General features: G+C 32.0%; 3 protein-coding genes and 1 long non-coding RNA gene across 4 annotated transcripts; all 4 read left to right on the top strand.

Annotated features, from left to right (window-relative positions):
- Window positions 1-1764: 1764 nt before the first annotated feature.
- On the top strand, window positions 1765-3400 carry LOC133828803 (uncharacterized). The gene is made up of 2 exons (XR_009891324.1): window positions 1765-1939; window positions 2716-3400. It is a non-coding gene; the product is annotated as an uncharacterized LOC133828803 (long non-coding RNA).
- A 1897-nt stretch (window positions 3401-5297) lies between these two features.
- Window positions 5298-8319, top strand: LOC133828802 (uncharacterized). The gene is made up of 2 exons (XM_062258901.1): window positions 5298-5396; window positions 7101-8319. Exon 2 carries the CDS (start codon window positions 7103-7105, stop codon window positions 8165-8167), a length of 1065 nt encoding a protein of 354 aa, XP_062114885.1. The 5' UTR covers window positions 5298-5396; window positions 7101-7102; the 3' UTR covers window positions 8168-8319.
- A 5023-nt stretch (window positions 8320-13342) lies between these two features.
- Window positions 13343-17173, top strand: LOC133831824 (protein trichome birefringence-like 38). The gene is made up of 5 exons (XM_062262237.1): window positions 13343-13761; window positions 14159-14333; window positions 15941-16125; window positions 16215-16373; window positions 16804-17173. The coding sequence occupies exons 1-5, from the start codon at window positions 13343-13345 to the stop codon at window positions 17171-17173; spliced, it is 1308 nt and encodes a 435-aa protein (XP_062118221.1).
- Window positions 17174-19266: 2093 nt separating this feature from the next.
- Window positions 19267-21917, top strand: LOC133831823 (protein trichome birefringence-like 39). Its single transcript, XM_062262236.1, has 5 exons — window positions 19267-19592; window positions 19698-19872; window positions 20992-21167; window positions 21375-21533; window positions 21626-21917. Exons 1-5 carry the CDS (start codon window positions 19267-19269, stop codon window positions 21915-21917), a joined length of 1128 nt encoding a protein of 375 aa, XP_062118220.1.
- Window positions 21918-23171: the final 1254 nt, after the last annotated feature.

The raw sequence follows: 23171 nt of genomic DNA, 5'->3' as shown, positions 1-23171 counted from the left end.
GTATGCCGTCGCTGCTATGTTGGGGGCGAAGAGTTCCATTTCGTCACCCGAATCATATTCGTCTTTTTCTTTTTCTGATAGGAGCTTCCTCATCAGTTCCTCCATCTGAGTTAGGCGCTCGAGGGTTTGGTCCTGAGATCCTAGGTTATTTCGGGGCTGTTCAACAGCTCCGGACCCGTTGTACATATTAGGTGGGTTGTTGCCCCTCCTATCTTGAGATAGGTTATTTGGGACATTCCCTCCGTTACGTACTTCGGATCGGGCTCCCGCCGAGCGGGCCGGGCTACCATCTCTAGCTCGATCCTCTCTGTGAGAGTTGAGGCGATCTCGAAGGTCGCCTCCCTGGGTGGTCTGGTGACTTTGTGCTGAACTCAGTCGCTGACGCAGGTCTCCTCCGAAGAGATCACTCCGGCGGCTGCCGGTCCAATGACTCCTGCTGGACAGGCTTGGAGTGCGTCTTTGGTGGTGAGGACCTGAGCTTTCTTCAAGCGCCCTGCTACGCTGGGAAGGTCCCGCTGATGGTGGGTTTCTCCTACTACTCCCGTAAGCTGGGATGTCTCGGACGGGCTGAGGAGACGGATATCTGATTGGAGAAGGAGGATGCTTGACTGGGGAGGCGATCCTAGTTCCGTCTGGACGGATCAAATTTGGTGGGGGCCTTTCGGCCCTGCCAGCTTGCTGGTCCCGCTCTGGGCGAGCTGGACGAGGCGCAGGACGGTCTTCTGGGACGGGCTGACGTCGCTGGCCCTCCCCGGATCTCCTTCGGGAATTTCCTCGAGCTCTCCTGGGCGTTCTCGAGGAAGGTTGAGAACTAGGAGTTGACGTCCTGACCGAACGGTTGTATTGCTGTTGTCCGGTTCCAGGCATTTCCCTGAAGTTTGCCTCTTGATGGTGCGATGAAGGGGTGGAGTTGGCTGCAGGAAGTCTATCCAAACGGCTATGCCTGGGCCGATTACCCCGGTGAGACTTAGGAGCCTCACCTTGCCTCTCTCCAACGTTAACGTTGGTTATGTGTAACTCCCATTTTCTTTTTACAAATTATAACAATTATGAAAGATAAGAGAAGATATTTTTTATTCATTTTTGAGTGCATTACAATGCTAACCGAATGTTAGAGCTATTAAGTAAAGTGGAAGAATAACTAATGAATATGCAACTATAACATTCATGGGCATTTCATTAGTATAATACCCATAGAATGATGCTAAATACAAGCAAACAATCACTAAAGTTATGAAAAATAAAGAGAAATTCATGTTTTGATGATGAATTTTTATAGAAGGTTAAGAGATGAAGAAGTTGTGCAAATAAATGGTTGAAGGAACAAGTATTTATAGGACAAAAACTAGCCGTTTATGACCGTTGGTGAATAGTGTTCATGACCGTTGGGGGTGTAGTTGTTTTCTATTATGAGATTTTAACAATTCTAAGTTGTTGAAGTAACCAATAGGTGGGAATAATTAATTTATGGGTGTTAGAGAAACTTTTTCAGAAAAGTTTGTGAGTCAAAAATGCTAGACTAAGTAATATAAGAAGATTGAGAAATTTTCATTTTTTACTATTCACCCGGTACTATTCATAGTGGGTCCCACAGTGGGGTCCGCAAGGGTCCCACAGTAGGGTCCACATGGGTCCCACAGCGGGGTCCACCCCATGGGTTCCACATGTTGATGCAGTAGTGACACATTGATGACTTAAGCAAATTACTATGCTTGATATTTTGAATATGTTATTATTCCACTATGCTTATTATTTTTAATATTTTATTAGAATAGTATCCCAAGTTTTTCCTATAAATAGCCCTTCCAAAACTCATCTTGAAATCACAAAAACCTCATTTCCTTTCTCTTACTCTACCCAAAAATATTCTTAACATCCTTCTAAAGTTCTAAACCTCGGAGATCTAGGCGAAGTTCTGTCCATAACGCTAGCCTTTTAGGTAAGCTCTTCCCGAGCCTTTCTTTTCAGTTATTTAGTTATTATATATGTATAGATTATTTTACTATGCCGTTATAATGCAAAAATTTATATATAGATTAATTTACTATGTCGTTATAATGCCAAAATTTATATATAGATTATTTTACTATGCCGTTATAATGCAAAAAAATTTATATATAGATTAATTTACTATGCCGTTATAATGCCAAAATTTATATATAGATTATTTTACTATGACGTTATAATGCCAAAAGTTATATGTAGATTATTTTACTATGCCGTTATAATACCAAAAATTTATATATAGATTATTTTACTATAATGCCAAATTTATATATGGATTATGTTACCATGCCATTATAATGCCAAAATTTATATAGATTACTTTACTATGCCATTAAAATGCTAAAATTTATATATGGATTATTTTACCATGTCGTCATATTTTACAAATGCCAAAATTGAAATATGAACTATTTTTTTATGTATCCTCATAATAGTAAACTTATATAGGCTATGGTCATACTTTGGACTATTATTATGGACTCTTATGACCTTATTCCCTATTATTATGGACAAGTATTATGACCTGGACTTTTCAGTATGACCATGACCACGACTTTTAGATCAGGACCTTGTCATGGACAACTATAGTATGACCATACGCCTGGACATAAATAAGCACTAAAACAGGAAAAATGGGATAATAACAATATTAAGCTAACATTTCATAATGTAGATTTTATATAATTTAATAGTTTGTGTTTTTATCAGGAAGCTAACAATTTCGATTGTTTTATCAAGACGCAAGGTAAGTAGAATCCTCATCTACAATACAAGTATTTTATGTGTCTTATGTGCATTTATATGCTTTATATGTTAATCTGTCATATTGTTCTTATGCATAAGTTATTTTCAAGAATGTTATATTATGCATAAGCACGCTTAATGTTCACAGACAAGTTATTGGAAACGTTAAAGTAGAGGTGCTGCTTGGGAGACCTAAGTCCCAAAAATGTAAGGAGGGAGATGTACGTCCCTATATGATGAATGTTTATGCGGGAAATTCCCTATTATCATGTTTATGTTCAGGTGGGAATGTGATTCCCTATGTAATGCCGGCAGCAGCATCCTCTAGGGCCCAAAAGAAAGGAAAGTGAAAGAAAGAAAATACATAGCATGTTGCATGTTTATTTTAATGCATATGAGGTAGTTATTCTACTTACTGAGCCTTAGCTCATCAGATAATGTTTTGTATTGTAGGTAAGAGACCCCAAATATAAATTGTTGATGAGTATACGTGGAGCCAACATGACTGTACATATGGGGCTGACCTGAAGGGAGTGGAGTTCTGCTATGCTATTTTATAAATAAACAAGAAACTTGGTTTTATTATATTTCATTAAAAGTATTTTGTGAACTTTATCATTTACTTAAAGCTTTAAAAGTATTTCATGAACTTTGTAATTTACATAAAGCTTTTCAATTTATCAGTTGGATACATTTTCATTTCTACGTTAAGGTGTAGTAACGCCACGAAAATGATTTATAAAAGTATTAAGATTTGTATGTAAGATAAAGTTTTTATTTGGTTGTGAGTATTGTGTGGTTTGAGGTTATAAACATTATTTATGTATTGTTTAATGAAGTTTTTGTAAATTCAGAATTTCAGTATTGTCGTATTTAGGTTAAAATTTGTTTTTACACTATATATGTATGTTAAGAAAGGAGGTTGTTACATTATGAGAGGGGGTAGTCGGGCCAGAATATCCTGGATTTGCCGACCGGCTGCTGCTAACTGGCTCCTCAGTTGAGCATTCTCCATCTCCACCGCCGTATAATAACACGGGTTCGGATTAGGTGGCCGGGGCGCTGAGCTACCAGTGTCGTCTTGGCCCGCCGGCTGCTTTCCTGGCCTCTGTTGGACTTCAGGAATTTGTTCATCAGGGATGGCAATATGGTGGGCCTCCTGCCCTTCCTGCTGCTCTGTTTCGTTGCCATGCCTGGATCGAGTGGTCACCATAGTTGGATGTTTGTGGCAGCACTAATTGAACTTGTTCTCAATGAAAGCACCAAACTGTTGACGCGGTTCTTCGCCAACAGGTAAATTAGAGAAGAAGAGAAATGGATTAGTGCTGAAAGTAGAACCGTCACAGATATGAAATCTTAGAGGATGAACTTGGTGACTCAAGACACGTTTTTAAGTGGTTCAAAGGTTAAACTCCTTCTACTCCACTAGTCAATATTATTGATATATTCTGGGTATTTGGTTACAAAGTATATATCTCTCCAGAGACTATTTTTTCCAACCCTTATCAACTCCCAGGGTCTCCATATTTATAGGAGAAGCACCTGGAAGTTGGTAAGGAGGTCATCCCGTGACCTTCTTATTTGTCATATAAACTCTGTGACATTCATGATTAATTCCTAAACCTAACACATAAGTATGGTCAAATCGATAGGTAAGGAGATAATGGGCCGCACGGCCCAACCCAGCCGTGGGTGTCTGAATACGCACGCTCCTGCTGCGTGTCCGAGAAGTCAGGGAGATATCGGACACGTGATGTCAGATATAGGCACGTTTATCTTGCGTGTGTTGACTTTACAAAGGGTCAGAGATCCATGAGAAGCTCGTACCACGAGCTGCTCCCCTGACCCGACCTTCGGCCTTCAGACTCCTTCCCCCAGTCTTGGGCAGCCTTGGCGAGTCCTTGAGGATCCCTCGAGCTAAGGGGGTACGACCTCGAAAACAGAAGCTCCGACCTGGGGAAATTTACGGACTAACCATGATTAGTCCGAGGCTGGACCTGCTAATCAGCCCGTGGAAAAACCAGGGCGTACATCACCATATTACCATAATTTGGACAACAAAATGCATGAAGAAAAAATATATATTTTTTCAATAATTATTAAATGCTAAATTTAGACAATTTACAACATGTATTGAAAGTGGTGGACATCATTATTAAAATAAACTTTAACTCTATGTTAATGTACTTTTGCTTTTTTTTTTGGTTGCTAAAAGTAAGATTTTAAAAAAAAAAATGAAATAATAAATCTAAATGTGAAACAACATTTTGATAGGGTACCACAACCCCTTTATAATTTTTCTAAATTGTCTCCTCAATAGATGTCTACCATTTTTATTTTTCTTTCCTTCTTAGTTAAGTATCTTATTCAAAAAGTAAATGAGAAAATGCTTTCTAAAAAATAAAAAATAAAAAGAAGTAAATATGTGAAAAGTAACATCTACTTTATCAACTCAGCTGCAAAAAAAAAAAAAAAAAAAAAAAAAAAAAAAAAAAATTTAATAAATACTTCACTAATAATTCTGTTCTCCATTCATTTCTTCACCAGAAGCTTTTGCTTCCATTAAAACCCCAAAACCAGTTGCCTGAATTGTAAAAATCTCTCTTTCAGATCACAAAGAGTGAAGCTTATTGAGCAGTACTTGGGTAAGTGCATATCCTATTCTCAAAGGAACTTTTTTAATTACTTATCAATTGCTATAATTATCTTACTAATCTGATTTTATTGTAGAATTATACAACTTTGATATACTTTCTATATTAATGTAATATTGATTTTGACTTTCTGTTGTAGATAATATCATTTTGATATCTTATTCTGATGATGAACTCAAATTTAGTCATTTTTTTATAATATAATTGTCATAATCTAACTAATCTGATTTTGTTTGAGAATATATTAATTTGATACTGTCTTTTTGTGTAATGTTGATTTTGACTTTCACTAGTTACAAACACATGGAAAATAGGTACACTCATGAACTCAAAATTTGTCAAATGTTTTTCCTATATAATTGTTGATTGTCATAATCTTACTAATGTGATTTTATTTTTATTAGAGATCTAACACAATATACATTCACACATCTCACTTTCAAAATCTAATATTATTACATGGCTTGGATTTTCCTATTTTTCTTCATATAGTCAAAGACTTGTGTTTCATATATTTTCTATTTTAGAGTTGATCAAAATTCCTTTATGTGATAAAATATGTTTGTCTTCTTTATAACCTACTTTATCTTTCTTATTTTTCCTTCGTTATTAATTATATTGGTTGTGTTTGGTAAAATTTTTGTTTTTGAATTTTTTAAACATAAACATAAAAATAAAAATATTATTTTTATTTTTGTTTCCTTAATTTTAAAAAATAAAAATATGTTTGATAATTATATTTGTTTTTTGTTTTTAAAAACAAAAAATAATAAATGCGTTTGATAATTTTTATTTTTATTTTTTTTAACAATATAATTTGAAGAAGAGAAGAAAAAAAAAAGAAACTTAAAGTCGAAAACAGTTTAAAAAAAATTTGAAAGTGAAAATTTTATATTTTCAAAATTTAATAAATTTTGTTTATAATTTAAAAAAATAAATAAAAATAGAGTCACTAAACACTATTTTATATTTAATTGTCAAATTTTTAATTAATTAAATAAATAACTATTTTTTTAATTATTACCAAACAACACCATTATAACTCATTTCTTTATTCTAAATAATATTTTGTACCACCATTATTCTAAACAACACCATTATAACTCATTTCTTAATTAATTAAAAAAAATATGATGTCAAATTAACATGACAAATTACACTAAATAATATTTATTAATCTTTTGTGATCATTTCAATCATCTAAAACTAGCCTCTTTAATTATGTCACAAGCCTAATTTTATCATCAGTAGCAAACTATAGTATATCCACATTGTATTTGCATGTACGTTTAAAAAATATATATTATTATAATACTGAGGTGTTGTGCAAAATAGATTTATTTGGTAGTGTTACTTTGCAAAAATAAATTTTTTTGACACACATAATACTCACTTGATATTTTGTGGATACTTACACAGTACCAGAAAACCACTTTGCAAACATATTTTCAATTTTTTTTTTTTTGCATATTAACATTATAAAATGTCTATTTTTTTTCACTTTAGTGTATAAATACTACATTTTCTTAGCAATCCCAAGTCAAAAGGGTCCCAAATTTTAAAACAATAATATAATTTTTTTTCTATACAAAATTTTTAACTTTTTAAAAAATACCATTTTATATATAATTATTACAAAAATATCAGTTTTTATATTGGCACTCAAAGTTCAGGCATCTATTGTTTTAAATGCAGAAATGGATAAGACACTTATTTATATTGTGTACAATGGAAGATGGGATGGTGCTGAAAACAAGTCCAGCTATGTTGATTACCAAGTTAAGATAATCATGGTAGAAGAAGGTGTTACTACTATCACATACACTAGCTTGATCGACAAAATATGTAAAGAGCTTCGATTAGACCCAACTTTGAATTCATTCAAAATGACTTTCGATCCAAAAATTGGGTCAAACAATAAAGGAATGACAATAGAAAATGACGACAATGTAGCTGTGTTTCTTTACTTGATCAAGAATGACCCTGAATTCAACAAGTGCCCTCTTGTGGTAGAGTTTGAGAAAAAGTCTCAAACTTTGACAGATAATTCAGATCAGACAACAACAGCAACAACTACTACTACTACAAATGTCTCATTCTCAACCGTGAACGAGAAAGAGAAAGATATTAGTGTAGTTGGGAATGAGAAAAGTGAAGTGAATAATGAGAACAAGTGCTCTTCTTCTTCAGCAACATCAACTACAACTAATAACTCAACCGTGGATGAGAAAGAGAAAGAGAAAGATATTAGTGTAGATGTGAATGAGAAAAGTGAAGTGAATAATGAGAACAAGAGCTCTTCTTCTTCAGCAACATCAACTACAACAAATAACTCAACCGTGGATGAGAAAGAGAAAGAGAAAGAGAAAGAGAAAGAGAAAGACGATATTAGTGTAGTTGTGAATGAGAAAAGTAAAGTGAATAATGAGAACACAAGCTCTTCTTCTTTAGCAACATCAACTACAACTAATAACTCAACCGTAGATGAGAAAGAGAAAGAGAAAGATATTAGTGTAGTTGTGAATGAGAAAAGTGAAGTGAATAATGAGAACAAGAGCAATATTTTTGGCTCTTCTTCTTCTTCTTCTATTAGTTTGTTTGGAGGAGCAAGTAGAAGTGAACCTACTCAGTTTTGTTTTGGAACAAGTGGACTCAGTCAGTCTTGTTTTGGAGCAACATCAACTACAACTATAAAGCGCAGATATATAAAGCCCAGACGTATAAAGCCCGGACATATAAAGCCCAACATCAACTACAACTAGTTTTGGAGAGGTCTTGATGAGTTTTCAGGTTAGTTTTGTGTGTTGGATGTTTTCTTTCTGTGAAGAAAATAATTAAAGGGAAAATAGTACTCATGTAAACTTATATATATATATATATTATTGAAATCTCTTATTGTTATCTCCATTGTTTCTCTACTATGTGCACCTTTTGTTTTGTTTCTCTACTATATATATAATTCAAGTTATTTGCAGTGGAGCAATCGCCGCAAGTGTACAGAATTTCGCCGCAAAAAAATTGTGATTTTGTGGTTATTGATCCTTATTTGCGGCAAATCATTTAAACTATTTGTCGCAAATAGTCCACAAATTTCACTGCAATATAAATAAAAAAAAATTAAAAAAGATTATTTAATTGAAAATTAAATATATAATAAAACTTTAAATGCATAATTGCCTCAATTGATAACAAAATAGGTCATAGAATCGAAAATTAATAATTTTCTTAACAATATTAAAATATAAACATTAATTAGACAACTCTAATATATCCTAAGCGTGTAGCATCATTATCATCTGCAAACTCAATTATAGGGACCGGTGGAGATCGTGGCGGAGGTGCTGATGACGACCCCCATATCCGAATGTAGATTAATAAGGTGGTTGGGGACGAGATTGCCACATATCTCCAGACATATACTGAGGCAATACTGGTGATGGAGCTTATGTAGGCGCGTCAGCATAATCTTCGAACATATATGGAGGCAGTGGCGGTGCTTGTGAATGTGCAGTTGCATACATCTCCAACCATTCAGCCCCTTCATATGATCTCATTGTTTGAGGTGGTGGGCGAGATTTAGGAGGAAGGTGCTAAGACAAAAGCTTGATGTTTGCTTTGTATTGTCTCATCAAGTTAGCTATCGTCTTTCCGAACATGTTATTATCATTAGATTGAGCGGACTGGTCGGGTGTATGCCGACGATTGAGACTATGCTCGAGCCTGAGATTAACTACTGAAGGTCCATTTTCCCTTCAATGTACAACCCAATCCTTGTTCATGGCCAAGACATTCACCCAACACGTTTCTCACGATCATCTTTTTATTGACTGCTTCCTTCATCAGAAATGGAAGACGAGGCTTGCTGGCTTTGTGCTTCAAACTCTTTATACATCATGTTCTATTTTACAGAAAAATGTCAGTAGTGATTTTAAGGTCAAACAATGGGTTAATTATATTCTTACATAGTTCGTCCTCGCCCTAGTCATTGTCGAAGTCTTCTTTCTCCTTGCGCGTGTGAAACTGCTTCCAGCTTTCAATGTAACTCAATAAATTCCCAGATTTTGGGTTCGCCTGAACAAAATGAAACAACTTATTAGAAAAATAATTAATTAATAACAAAAAATTATATATTTTTTTGATAACTTACTCTATCGTGACAGGCAGACACAAATGACTTCAATCCTTGAGTACATAAAAGGATACTTCATCAATTTCCTATTGGCCTGATTTTTTTCAGCCCATTTAATCATTTTCTCATTAATTCTTAAGTTAATACACTTTTTCCAATCTTCAACATCAATACCATTATAAGGGTTATTGAGGGCTCGCTCTAAGTTTTTATCTTCTGTTACAATTTTCATTATTCTTTATCTTATTGTGATAACTTATTTACTAAAGCAATCTTTATTCTTACTAGGATATATAAATCTCTCACCTATATGCAAATTTTCTACATCTCTGTGATAAATTCCAAATACAAGGCAATCATTAAGAATAGAAATCCTAAAAGCTATTCAAACCATAAAGGTACTCTCGTCCGATATTAAAATCTATGTCTATTCAACTATAGCATATTTAACTATCACCTCTTAGAGTTTGAATTAAATTCATAAGTAATGCAATTAACAAAGTCAAATTATTCACATTCATTAAGCTTAAATCAAATAAATCACAATGAAGAAAAAGAAATCATAGAAATTGCATTTACTAATAATAAAGTTTCAAGAGACTACATTAAAACCCTAGAAAACAAAATTAGTTCATAGCTAGATTCATAACATCCATTGATTAAGAAAATAACATGGAAAAAGAAATTAAAGAAGAAAATAAGAAAAACTCTTGATGAATTCCCCAATCTTGATCTCCAAGTTCCTCTTATTTTCCAGTGGCCATAACTGATTTTAATCGCTCATAATTATGTTTTTATAGTAATCCTAGCGATTAAAAGACCATTTTGCCCTCATAAAAATAGGGTTTCGTGGGCTGTACGGACTCAAGTGCCACGTCTCAGTAATCAGGCGCCGCAGCGCTTCTGCGATGAGCGCAAAACTCCTTGCCTCTAACTTCTACAACGCTGCAACTCTAAATGGTATTTTTTTTCTAGCGTCGCGGTGCATCTCCAAGGGCTGCGACTTCACTGTTTCTAGAAAATGGTCATCTCTGTTTGCCCTCGCGCTGCGACTCCTCTTCTTGCACCACAACTTAAATTGATTTTTTCACAGAATTCAACATTATTCAATGTCAAATTGCATTTTATCATCTCATGAAGTTCCCAAGACTTATTGACACAATATCCTTGACAAAACATGCATATTTATCATCATTTAAGCTCGTTTTTAATCAATTCCATACCAAACCACATATTCGTCGCTTAAGTCTGAAAACATAAATAAAACAAACATAACACTACACAAAACAACATAAAAGACTAAAAACATACTCCAAAACACAGTATAAAACAACACTAAAATATACCATAAAACTTATTGAAGTGCGCCTTCTGACAAATTTTCCTATCATAGTATTTTATGCTAGTGTCATCATCTATAGCCTCAATAATTTGATCATAGTTTGACCACCCTGCTATGTCAACATAGTACTATATTTGAAAAAAAAAAACAAAATACATTAGTAAAATCACACATAACACATATTGTTTAGAGATATATCTTAATTTTTTTTGAGATGAAGAGATATATCTTAATTCACTACTACAAAAAAAACTTTTTAGGACTCGCGGACATTAGTAAAATCACACATAACACATATTGTTTAGAGATATATTTTAATTCACTACTACAAAAAATGTTCTTTAGGACTTGTGGGGTGCGAACCCTCTATTTGAGAGCCTTAAAAAGTGAGATTTTTTAGGACTGAATATTTTTAGGGCTCGCAATGCGTATCCTAAAATATCTCGTTGAGTGCTTTTAATTAATTATAATTTTATTTTATAAATCAATATTTGGGTAAAATGCCCAATTTTTTTTAAAAAATCTCACTATTGCTGAATGAATAATAAATAAATACATATATTTTTAAAATACAAATATTAGAAGTATTACTATGATTAGTTGATCGAATATATACAATACCACTACTAGAAATATAGGCTTTTACTTCGTTTTTTACACATAGAATATAAAAAATCTGAAGTAAAGCCTTTCAATGGGTTTTTACTTCGCTTTTGGGAATGGTAGTACATAAAAATAGGCTATTATTTTGGTTTCTTAAAAACACGAAGTTAAAATAGAAAATGAGCAAGGGTCATGTTTGGTTTGCACACTATATTGGGGCTTTTCACTTCGGTTTTTATGAAAAAACTGAAGTGAAAAGTGGAGCAAACCAAACACGACCCTGAAGGCTCTTACTTCGGCTTTTATATAAGAACCGAAGTCAAAGAGTTTTAATACCCTTAATATATAGGTCTCTCCTCATTCGTCTCTCTGAAGCAAAAATCCCAAACGCCAAACCTAGAAAATCTCCATTGTTGTCGTCCCACGAGGGTTTCACTAAATATACCATTTTTTTATGTTTTTTTTTTACTATTTGAAACTATTTTTCTTACTTAAAAACAGAAATATTAGTTCCATTTTTATTTTTGAGGGAGAAAATAAAGACTTTGGGTGTGTGTATTTTTAGGGTTTGAAAATTGGTATTGTTATTGGACTTTGACTGATTTTCTTACATTAAAATGTGTTCTTGAGCTTTACAAAATGTATGAATCACTAAATCTTTGTTTGTATGATTTTTTTATTTTCTATATTATTTTCAGATTTTTTTTCTTATAGATATAATGTGTTTATTATATATAGGTTTTAGAGTTGCTAATATTGATTTAGATGTTATTTTGAGCATCAAAGAAGGTTTGTTACCTTAAAACTTTGTTTGTGTTAAAGTAATAGGTTTTTTATTTTGGGAATTTTTAAGGGAGAGAGAGAGGGGTCAGAGGTGGGGTGGTTGGGGGTCGGAGGTCACCTGGGATGGGGGGAGCGAGGCTGAATTTGAAGAGGAAATCGAAGAGGGGAGAGAGAGTTTGCAGAAATGAGGAGGAAGAAGAAGAGCCTCTGTTATATTGACTCATTTATTTGTGGCAAAAAATTGTCGCTACAAATACTACAATTTTCACCACAAATATTATTTTTTTTATTAGTAAAATTGAAATGGCGTTATTCCACTTAAAAATTAAAAATCTTATGTTTATTTGCGTCAGTTTTTAGCTGCTACAATTGAGTTTTTACAACAAATAACCATATTTATTGCAAATAATTTATTTGCGGCAAAATCAGTCTGCCGCAAATATTATCATCACAAAAATGCTTTTTCTTGTAGTGTTTCTTTACTTGCATGCAACATTGCATATATAGCATCATGTGATGTATTATGAATAAGGTCAACATCAGTTAGAGAGAGTTAGCTAGTTACTTACTGATATGGGTTATTTTGAGTTTTTTGTAATTAATTAGTAATAATTAGTTGTTAATTGCAAGGTGCTAATATATAAGCTTGTTAGAGAACAGTTACTCTAAAATTGATCATCACAACTCATCAATTGGCCATAGACCTTATATATATAATATATATTATACCAAGAAACCATCGGTTTCGCTTGGTAGGCGCAAGAACGAACTATTTTTATTAAAAACATTCCCCAATTCTATAAATATATATATATATATATATAAAAATATCAAGATCTTAAGTTTAGTTAATCTCTTTTTTCTAATTAGTGCTGCAAAATTAATAATCAAAACCTTCATCAAATCAAGATGAATTATCAGGCAAGCTAATAAGGAACGTGAAAGTTCATATATATTTGCCACACCTTGTCTCCTTCATCGTGATATACATATCATTAATATATATATACCTATACGTACGTGTATATATATATACATGTGTTTCATGCACATGATCAAGTAATTATAATCAAAATATATATGGAGTGCATGATCATCAAAACTAGCCCTAGAAAATCATCATCATCATCATCATCAACATCATTATTATCATCATGTTGGGGTTTCTCTTTGGCCATAGCTTTAGTTTTGTCATATGTTCATATAGCAAGATCTTTGGGAGATGTTGATTATGAAGATAATTACAAAATAATAGGAATTAGCAGTAATAATAATAATAATAATAGTATGGTGATTAGTGGTAATAGTAATATTAGTAGTATTAGTAGTAGTTCGTGTAATGTGTACGAAGGGAAATGGATTTACGACGAGTCGTATCCTCTTTATGACTCGAAGGCTTGTCCTTTCATCTTCAAAAGGTTCAATTGCCTAAAGAATGGTCGCCCTGATAATCTCTACCTCAAGTACAGATGGAAACCTACTAATTGTGACTTGCCAAGGTAAGTATATAATTGGTTATATATACATTTTTATAAGGATTGTTTCGCATAAATGACATATTTTTAAAATTATTTTGCACTCTAGCCTAGTTTTAATAATTCTTTGCAAAATGAACTGTCATCATTTAGACAGCTAATCTAAAATTTAGATAGATGGTCGAAAAATTCAAATAGTCGGTCGAAAATTATAGACAGCTGGTCGAATTTTAGACAGATGCTATTTTGCAAAAAAAATATGAAAAGTAGGTCAAAGTGCAAAATTACTAAAAAAATGTCATTTTCACAAATTTTTCTTTTTGTAATTAATGATTATGTTGTCTTTAATAATTTGATCTCATAATTAATATTAATGGATATATATATATATGTATGTATTAATTAATTGCAAATGTTGCAGAGTGCATGGTAGAGATTTCTTGAAGATTTTAAAAGGGAAGAAGATGATGTTCATAGGTGATTCTATAACTCTCAACCATTGGCAATCTCTTCTCTGCCTCATTCATGCTGATCTTCCCCCTAATTCTAATATCATTAGACAAACCACTGATTTTTATTCTGCCGTAATTTTTAAGGTCAGTTCTCAAGAATTTTAAATAAATTCGTAATCTTTATTTTTTTTTATGTATATAGTACTAATTTTTTTTAGATAAAAACTTTAAGAAGAAGGATGAAGAATATGATGAATAAAGATGATGTTATCTTTTCTTTATGTTGTTTGGTTTAATTATAAAATTACTAAACTATTTAGGGAACGACTACAATGCATTATTTTTTTTTGCAACATCGATGTATTTTTTTTTATTTTCGGTACCTGGATAGATATAATCCTAAATTTTTTTATATGACAGTGTACATTATAGCTATTTAAAATATCTTACAAATTTTCAAGAAATTCCGAATAAATTATGGTACCGAAAATATAGTCTAAATTGTCTGTTGCACCCGTGCTTGTTTTTTTGTGTACGCGTGTAAAATTTGACAGTTTGAACCTTGTTTTCGGCTTCGTAAACTATTTAGAATTTCTTGAAAATTTGTAGGATGTTCTAGATAGCTATAATGTACACCTTCATATAATTTTTTTTTGGAATTATATCTATTCAGGTGCCGAAAATAAAAAAATAATGCACCGATATTGCAAAAAAAAGATGTCTTGTAATCGTTCTCAAACTATTTATTATAAAATATAATAAAGTATTTGAAGGGTATTTATGTAAATTTCTATACTTTTTACCTTGTTCTTCCTTTTTCTTTTTTAAGGAGGGACGCATTTTTTAGAATTAGGAGGAGATCTCATCTCTCTATCTCTATTTTCCATCTAACTTTCCTTCTTGCCAAACAATTGATTTTTGCTCTCCTCTCATTCTTTTTCCTCCTTTCCATCCTTCCATCCTTCCAAAAATCTCTCATACCAAAAATAGTGGGCCAACAAGAACGATAAGCGGGCTGAATTGGTTCTTAGATCCTCAGCAAATATAGGCCACAACTTTTTAAAAGATACTATCTGTATTTAAAAGAAAAAAAAAGCTCCAAATTTTATAATAATTATTTATAACAATTAAAAATAGAGAAATTCACATATTTAGCTAAGATTTTAAAAAAATACTAAAAATAAAGAATCTAGAAAAAATTACAAAAATACAAAGGGACATAATCGTAAATGCAATTTTTTTTTTACAAATTTATAACAATACAGTTTTAGTAACCAAAGTTTACAAATTTGTAACTAAAATTTACAAATTTGTTAATTTTGTAAACAACATTTACAGACTAAATAGAAAATTGTAACAGAGTATTACAAACTGTTACAAACTATTATTCATATTTTTGTAAAATTCTGTATTTTTCAATTTTTTTTTTAAATTTACAATGATGTGTAATTTTTTCTTAAAAAAAAATACTATATTTTGTATTGGGCCTCACATACAACACGACCAGTTTCTGTGTGCCAATTTTAGTCTCAATTATTGGTTTAGTACATGTAAAAAGGGGAGTGGTTCCAAATTCCAATCCTAAAATAACTTCATGTGTATGGGGAGAAAAGTTTGTAATTAATGCATAGAAACATAAATCACTAGCCGATTAGGGAAATATATGATCCAAGTTTTAAACAAAAAAAAAAAAATGCACAATTAATTAAGCAATTAATAATATTACGATCCATTTTGTTTATGATTTACAGGATTACGATGTGTCAATATTACGATCCAATTCTCATTATTTGGTGGACATTGAAGAGGAAAAGGTGGGTCGTATTTTGAAGCTAAATTCACTGAAAATGGGAAAAGTATGGAAAGAAATGGACATTCTCATCTTCAACACTTGGCTTTGGTGGAATCGAATCGACTCAGCTGGCCAAAACTCTACGTACGTGTATGATCTCTTAAACTCTCAAAACAATTAATAATAATATCACAAATAAATTTTTATAATAATGATATTATCTCCAATTACAGATTTGATTATATTCAAGATGGTAACGAGTTGTTCACAAAAATGGAGCCAATGGATGCTTTTCAGAAGGCTTTGATGACTTGGGCGAAGTGGGTTGACTCAGATGTCAACACAACAAAGACTAAAGTCATTTTTCAAGCTATTACTCCATCTCATTACAAGTACTAATTAATTAACTTCCTATCTATCTATTTCTTTCTCATTTTTTTTTTATTTTTTACAAAATAATCTTACGATCGATACACTTGATTCTCGAAAGAAAGTCTATTTTTGATTGACACGCTCAATACCCTAGTATATAAGTATCGAACAAATATCGAGTATTGTTAGAAAAACTAGTCTTAACATGTCAAAAAGTGTTATGGTATGTAAAGTACCCTGACCTACGATAACATAATCGGTCTTAACACGTCAAAAAGTGTTATGATATGTTTTGATAACACATTTTTGGTCTTAAGCATTTTTTCTTATAGTGACTTTACTTGAATAAGTTAGTTGGCAAAACATTGATCGAAAAGAGGCTAGCTACCCCACAATTTTTTCTCTTTATGTTGTTAACTTGATTTGATCAAAATCTCTTTGTGAAACTAGTGGGGAGGAATGGAATGAAACACTATTGGTGACAAAATGTGGGTCAGAGACAGAAACTATAGGCAGTGGATCATCATCATCATCAGTAGAGGAAGAAGATCAGTTGACAAATGCTTGTGAAGGAGAGATCCAGCCCATAAGTGGACCAGTCTACCCTGCCGGTTTGCCCTCGGAATGGTTTATCTTAAAAGACATTTTAGATAACATAAAGAAGCCAGTTCATTTTTTTGACATAACAACATTGTCACAACTTAGAAAAGATGGGCATCCTAGCAGTTATAATGATTTTGGGGGAGTGGACTGCAAACACTGGTGCATTGGTGGAGTTCAAGACACTTGGAATCAGCTTCTATATCAAGTAATTAAGTAGCTACCTAGTAGTAGTCCAAGAACAAATTTAAGAAAATTGTTGTATACTACTTGTTAATGTATGCTATATGTATATGGCTAGCTATGTATAAAAATCTTTGATCAAAGATTTTGGTCAGCTAGGCTCCTATATATATATAGTACTAAACGAATGACAGTTATTTTTTTAGCAGTGGCTACTTTTGTTTCATTTATTTGATAAGTGTTGCTATTTGGTACCTTAAGATGTCCAACATCACATGAGGTGGCACCCTATAGTTGGTTAGCGATATCTCATAATATTTGTTAAATTTAAATGTGTGAGACCCGATATTGAATTGCATCAATAGCGCTACCCATGGGTACAAGTGATACACCTTAGCAATTCTCTTATTTGATATTGGGATATTGGCACCAAAATTACCTAATATTTTTAAAAACTTATAATTTAGTATTCAATCTTTTTAAAATCCTGTAATTTAGTACTCAATCTCTTTTTTTGTGGGAAAAATATCCAGTGTCTACTTTCGTTGGTACCCCACCCTAACAAATCAGTTAAAAGTTAACTTTGTGGACACATGACACATTATGGTTGGACCAATTCATAATTTTTATAAAAAAAATAGAAAAGTAGAAAAATACATATATATTAAAATACATTTAATCTTAAATTAGTAATATAAAGTCTTAAATTAAAGATAAATAATTCAATCCTAGAAAATAAAAATTTAAACAAAAACAATTTTCTAACCTAGATCTAATCGTTCTCTCACTCGCTATCACAGGCCTCCTCATCTTCTTCCTCATAGGCGGCAGCAACTCGATCGGCGGTATCTTCTTCATAAAAAAACCTGTAATATGTTTGGATGTAGCTGTAAAATATTTATTGTTGAATGAAAGATTGTGACTATTTATTTTTTTCGTGACAGCTCATGTAAAAAAAACAAAAATATATAATTAGTGGTACATATATTACTGAACGTTTACTTTTAATTTTTTTTTTTTAAAAAAAAAAAAAATAACCCATTGAGTAATGGATGCAAAATTTTATTGATTGAACAAGTGGAGGAAAAAAAGCTATTATATATACAAAGAAATTAATAATTATTAACCAAATGAAACAATATGACTAAATTAATTAATTTTAATTAAATATATATTAAGGGGAACACGTTATATGGAATCAAAACGTGTACGTATACTTTTTGTTGACATTTAATTTGTTATATATAAATAACATGTACATCATCTCATTTCGCATTGCATTACACTACAAATAAAGGTTAATTTTTTAGTCGAAATATTATTTTTAGTTACAACAAAAAATTACTTATAACTAAAAATTCATATTTAATTACAAGTTGTTACTAATATAGTTTTAGTCACAACCTATTATTTTTAGTAATAAAATTTGTTGTGACTAAAAATATATTTAGTGATAACAAATTATGATTTTTGTGACTGATATTTTTAACTACGGATTTTTTTAGTGATGACATAAATAATATGATTTTTTTTAGTGACAAATTTTTTATATGTAGTCACAAAATTATTGCGACTAAAAACTAAGATTTTTTGTAGTGATTATTTTGTTTTTCCTTCATTATCCATACCCAATTTCAATTCCATTATTAATTAAATAATTAATTATATATAAGATATAGCTATAATACAAATTTAAAGTCAAACCCTAATATTATAACAAGTAATTAAATTATATTATATATCATCTCAATTGCATGATTCTGTATCGATCAATATATTTAACCAAAACAATTCATTATTCTCCTCAAGACAGCTTCTGTTTGCATCTTCCATATATACAAGTCTTTCTCCTTTTTATTTACAGATCTTTAGGCTCAAACCCTGTCCGATAATTAATAAGATCAATTATATATGTATATATAAATAGGGTTTTGTTGCACTCCTTCAAGTGTGGAGCTTTGGCATGTGTGTGCATGTGAAATATCAATAATGACTGTATTTATATAGATCAGCTATATAAATATATATATATAGACACACACATACACACATATAATTATATAATGTGATTATTATACTTATAGACATACACATATTTTTAAGTATATATATGTATGTATATAGTATAAGATGGAGTACATGATGATGATCATGAGAAGTAGTAGTACTAGAAAATCATCATCATTATCATCATCATGGTGTTTCATTTTGGGCTTTTTAGTTTTGTTTTTCTCATCATATCTTTGTTTAGCAAGCTCATCACAAGATACTAAGAACACAAAGAGGTGCAATGTGTACAAAGGGAAATGGGTTTTGGATAATTCATATCCACTCTATGATTCCAAGGCTTGTCCTTATATTCGCAAAGAGTTCGATTGTCAAAAGTATGGTCGCCCTGATAATATGTATCTCAAGTTCAGATGGAAACCCAATGAGGACGACTGTGACTTGCCAAGGTAAAATTATTGTATAACATTTTTATTATTTGACTAGTGTGACTAGTCATTCGATCATTAGCTAGATCAATATAATGCATGATTATTAATTATATCATTGTATAGATTCACTGGTTTAGATTTCTTGGAGAGATTTAAGGGAAAGAAGATCATGTTCATAGGAGATTCTATCAGTCTCAACCATTGGCAATCGTTCATGTGTTTGCTTCATTCGGCTGTGCCTGCTGGTTCCACCATTAATGGACAACAAAATGGCTCTGTTGCATCCTTTCTATTCAAGGTAAAGTACACTAGGCATGTAAATGGGGCGGGTCTGCCCCGCCCCGCAAACACTTTGCCCCGTCCCGCCCCGCCCCATTTAACTTTTTTTTAGAAACATTAAATTATAATGTTAGAATTTTTCCTGAGCCTAAATATTTTTTTTATTGTAATCTTTATATTTTACACTTCGTATCAACTACACCATCAAATATTAAATTTTGTTTTTTTATTTTAAAATTTACAAAATAAATACAAAAATAAAAATGAATTATATAAAACATATTTTTCAATATTTATAATTATTTCTAGTCTATATAGAATTAAGGATATTCTAAACCACATATAAATTGTCAATTTTATATACTATGTATATAAGTAGCATGAGGTAATTGAGTTAGAGTATAGAAAAAAAAAGTTTTCGAGGTGGGCCGCCCCGTTTTTACCGGGGCAAAGATGCCCAATGGGGCCAACCCCGCCCCATTTTGCCATGCCTAAAGTACACATATCTGTTGACTCTTATTGTTAGAATGTGGAAAGTTCTAGAAGTAGAATGTAGGACACGGTAAGAAGCATGAGGTTCTATCTTAAAACCAATTGGTGATGAGTGGAGTAACCCATGCTCTTATAAATTGTTGAATATACTCACATACTTTCCATATAGGATATTTTTTCTACCATCCCCTCAAGATGGTAGACATACTTTCCATATAGGATATTTTTTCTACCATCCCCTCAAGATGGTAGCTATTTTTGCTCACCAGGACTCTTCTTGGCTCTGATGGTAGCTATTTTTGCTCACCAGGGCTCTTTTGACTCTCTTTTTCGTCTAACATCCCCCTCGAGATGGTAGCTATTTTTGCTCACCAGGGTTCTTCTTGGCTCTCTTTTTTGGACCGGTTTTGGATTTGGATCGTGTCTCATGATACCATATTAGAATGTAACCATGTTAGAATATGGAAAGTGGTGCATGGTAAGAAGCACGAGGTTCCATCTCAAAACCAATTGATGATGAGTGGAGTAACTCATGCTCTTATAAATTGTTGAATATACTCACATACTTTTCATGTGGGATATTTTCTCTAACACTTATATTATATATTAAGATTATAATTGAAATTAATGTTGACTCTTATATTAGGATTATGGAGTTTCAGTGATGTTATTCAATTCTCATTACTTGGTGGACATAGAAGTGGAAAAGATAGGACGAGTATTGAAACTTGATTCTTTGAAAAGTGGAAATATATGGAAGCAAATGGATGTTCTCATCTTCAACACTTGGCTTTGGTGGTACAGAAATGATTCTTATCGCCCGTACGTATGATCCTTTCTATCTCTATCTCAAAAGGCTCTATTAATGTCAAGTTATTTTTCTCATAGACTGAACTAGCGAAAGGCTAAAATTCTTCTTTTTTTAATTAAAAATAGGTGAATATATATATATATATGCATAACATGTTGCCACATGAACCAACCTTAATATTATTATATATGCATGTCTATGGTGTTATTGAATTACAGATGGGATTATATTCAAGATGGGAAGAAGATAGTGAAAGACATGGATCGAATGGAAGCATTTCGAAAGGGCTTGATCACATGGGCAAAGTGGGTCAACACAACTGTTGATACAAAAAAGACCAAAGTAATTTTCCAAGGAATTACTCCAACCCATTACGAGTAAGTAGTACTAATTAATTTCTTGTTTTATACACATACATATATATGTTTCATATTTTTTGAGACTAAATTTCAAATCTTTGTGAAACTAGTGGCAAAGGGTGGGACAAAAAAGGAGTGATAAACTGTGGAAAAGAGACAAAGCCATTAAATGGGTCGATCTACCCAGGTGGTTCGCCAAGAGCATTATCAGTGTTGAAAGATGTGTTGAAACAAATAAAGAAGCCAGTTCATCTTCTAGACATAACAACGTTGTCACAGCTGAGAAAAGATGGGCATCCTAGCAAGTATAGTGCTCTTAAAGGCATGGACTGCACACATTGGTGTATTGCTGGAGTTCAAGACACTTGGAATCAACTTCTATATGCAGCCCTCACTACTTGATCATCACCCCAAAATATTAAAATTTAATATGCACACAAATATTACTCTTGAGAGTTTTTTTTTAAAAAAAAAAATTATGAAAACATGATTATAGTGCGAGTGTTGCTATTTGGCATGCATTTTGAGGTGTCCAACACCGCATGATGTGACATCTTATTATTGGTTAGCGATATACCTCATAATACTTATTAAATTCAAATATGTGTGACCCGATATTAGATTACACAAATAACAGTATGCAATTTTCTTGTAGTGTTGAGTATCAACGGTGCCCCTTAGCAATTCTCAATTACAGTATGTTGAACTAATACTCAAATTGATATTATTCACAATAAAGACTCGTTTGATATGTCTGATTATTAGATATTATTATTGCATTGGATTGAAATGTATGGGATAAAATTAGGATAAATTTAATACTATCTTATATTTGGTAATGTTAGATAAGATAAATATTAATAGTTTTTTATATTATTCTATTAACCTAATTTTATATTAATAAAAAGAGAAATGTTAGATGAAGCTGGTATACTGTTATTAGTGCAATCCAAAATCGGGACCCACACAATTTAATTTAATAATAAGAATGAAGCTTTCCTACCCAATCGTGAAGAGTCACCTCAAGTGTTGTTGGGCACCTTAAGATGCTTAATAACAACACTTTAATAAATAATATATATTTATGGGGTCCACTAGCATTAGAATTTATTGGTTTGGATTATTTCTCCTAGTCCTAAGTTAGTACTAAACATGGGAGAAGAATTAATAATCCATATCCAATCTTAATCTCATGCACCAAAGGGTCCTAGGAGTTCTAGCATATATATATAATATAGATGGGGTTGCTCAATAATATATGCTTGGTTGGAGGGTAATGGAATAGGATGAAACTATTTTCAATTCATTCTTTTGTTTAGTTGATTTATAATATATTGGAATGTCATTCTAATTGAATAGTTTTCCTAATAGTCATTCAAAAGTAATAGGAAATGTCATTTCAATGCACCAAAAAAAAAATCACTCCGGTTGAATTTTATTCATTTTCATATATTATTTTCCTCTATTTTCATTACTCCCAACCAAATGCAGTCTTATAGAAAACATATATTAAGAGACATACAAAACTCGTTAGTGAGGACATGGAAACACACTAGAACAACTCTTTGTGGCTCTTTTTTTTCTCCTTAACCTTGCTTGTTTTAGTGGAAAAAAAAAGTTTACACATATTACAAATAATTAGTTAGAGAGTAACAA

This window comes from Humulus lupulus, chromosome 4 (assembly GCF_963169125.1).
Source record: "Humulus lupulus chromosome 4, drHumLupu1.1, whole genome shotgun sequence".
In the NCBI taxonomy this organism is placed as follows: Eukaryota; Viridiplantae; Streptophyta; class Magnoliopsida; order Rosales; family Cannabaceae; genus Humulus; species Humulus lupulus.
The sequence above is the reverse complement of the archived record's forward strand: the minus strand, read 5'-3'. Positions and strand labels throughout refer to the sequence as shown.

Bases quoted from the DNA above. Each gene is read 5' to 3' on its own strand.
- LOC133828802 (XM_062258901.1), top strand. From the start codon at position 7,103: ATGGATAAGACACTTATTTATATTGTGTACAATGGAAGATGGGATGGT.
- LOC133831824 (XM_062262237.1), top strand. From the start codon at position 13,343: ATGGAGTGCATGATCATCAAAACTAGCCCTAGAAAATCATCATCATCA. The intron at 13,762-14,158 runs GTAAGTATATAA...CAAATGTTGCAG, and splicing joins ACTAATTGTGACTTGCCAAG to AGTGCATGGTAGAGATTTCT. The intron at 16,126-16,214 runs GTACGTGTATGA...CTCCAATTACAG, and splicing joins TCAGCTGGCCAAAACTCTAC to ATTTGATTATATTCAAGATG.
- LOC133831823 (XM_062262236.1), top strand. From the start codon at position 19,267: ATGGAGTACATGATGATGATCATGAGAAGTAGTAGTACTAGAAAATCA. The intron at 19,593-19,697 runs GTAAAATTATTG...ATCATTGTATAG, and splicing joins GACGACTGTGACTTGCCAAG to ATTCACTGGTTTAGATTTCT. The intron at 19,873-20,991 runs GTAAAGTACACT...CTCTTATATTAG, and splicing joins TTGCATCCTTTCTATTCAAG to GATTATGGAGTTTCAGTGAT.